At 32.3% G+C, this 715-nt stretch overlaps 1 protein-coding gene across 1 annotated transcript in view; it reads left to right on the plus strand.

Annotated features, from left to right (window-relative positions):
- The window catches only part of cacna1ab (calcium channel, voltage-dependent, P/Q type, alpha 1A subunit, b), a 149,667-nt gene that overhangs the window by 116,286 nt on the left and 32,666 nt on the right, over window positions 1-715 (plus strand). The window contains exon 34 of the mRNA XM_016548713.1: window positions 537-701. Within this exon, the coding sequence (XP_016404199.1) occupies window positions 537-701 (165 nt within the window). The remainder of the gene's footprint in view (window positions 1-536; window positions 702-715) is intronic.

Below are 715 nucleotides of genomic sequence, written 5' to 3' on the forward strand. Positions count from 1 at the left end.
TTTTTACGCGTTAAACTGAAAAGAATTAATCGCCTGCGTTAACGCGCTAATTTTGACACCACTAATATATATATATATATATATATATGTATGTATATTATTGAATAATATATTTTTAAGAAATCTGCTCCTTTTTAGAGTTTATATCTCTAAGATCGATGGATAGATAGATAGTATTAATTATTTCAGTTTTTTTTTATCTACTAATTCTGTCAAATAATGTCAAAAAAAATTCCATTTTATTTCCATTTTATGATAGCCAGCATTTAAATGTTTCAACAATGTTTTGGAGAAGAAACATAATTAATAATGATTATATCATAAGAAAACTGAGACTTTTCAAATTCATGTACATAACACTTAAAAGTGTGTTTCTAGGTCAAAAGCAACTTATTTGTGCTCTCACATTTTTTCATTTTTAGCCACATACTAGATTGGAAGTCTACAGTTTTCACTTCTCTCTCCACAACGACAAACATGCAACATGATACGTCAGATACTTCTTTCACTGTTTTCTGTTGTTCTGTGTCTTCTAGAGAGCCTGCATTGATTTTGCAATAAATGCCAAACCTCTAACGCGCCACATGCCTCAGAACAAGCAAAGCTTTCAGTACCGAATGTGGCAATTTGTGGTGTCACCTCCGTTTGAGTACAGTATCATGGCTCTCATTGCGCTCAACACCATCGTCCTTATGATGAAGGTACAAGCTTCTTC

This window comes from Sinocyclocheilus rhinocerous, unplaced genomic scaffold (assembly GCF_001515625.1).
Source record: "Sinocyclocheilus rhinocerous isolate Xijiao unplaced genomic scaffold, SAMN03320098_v1.1 scaffold1275, whole genome shotgun sequence".
Classification (NCBI taxonomy): domain Eukaryota; kingdom Metazoa; phylum Chordata; class Actinopteri; order Cypriniformes; family Cyprinidae; genus Sinocyclocheilus; species Sinocyclocheilus rhinocerous.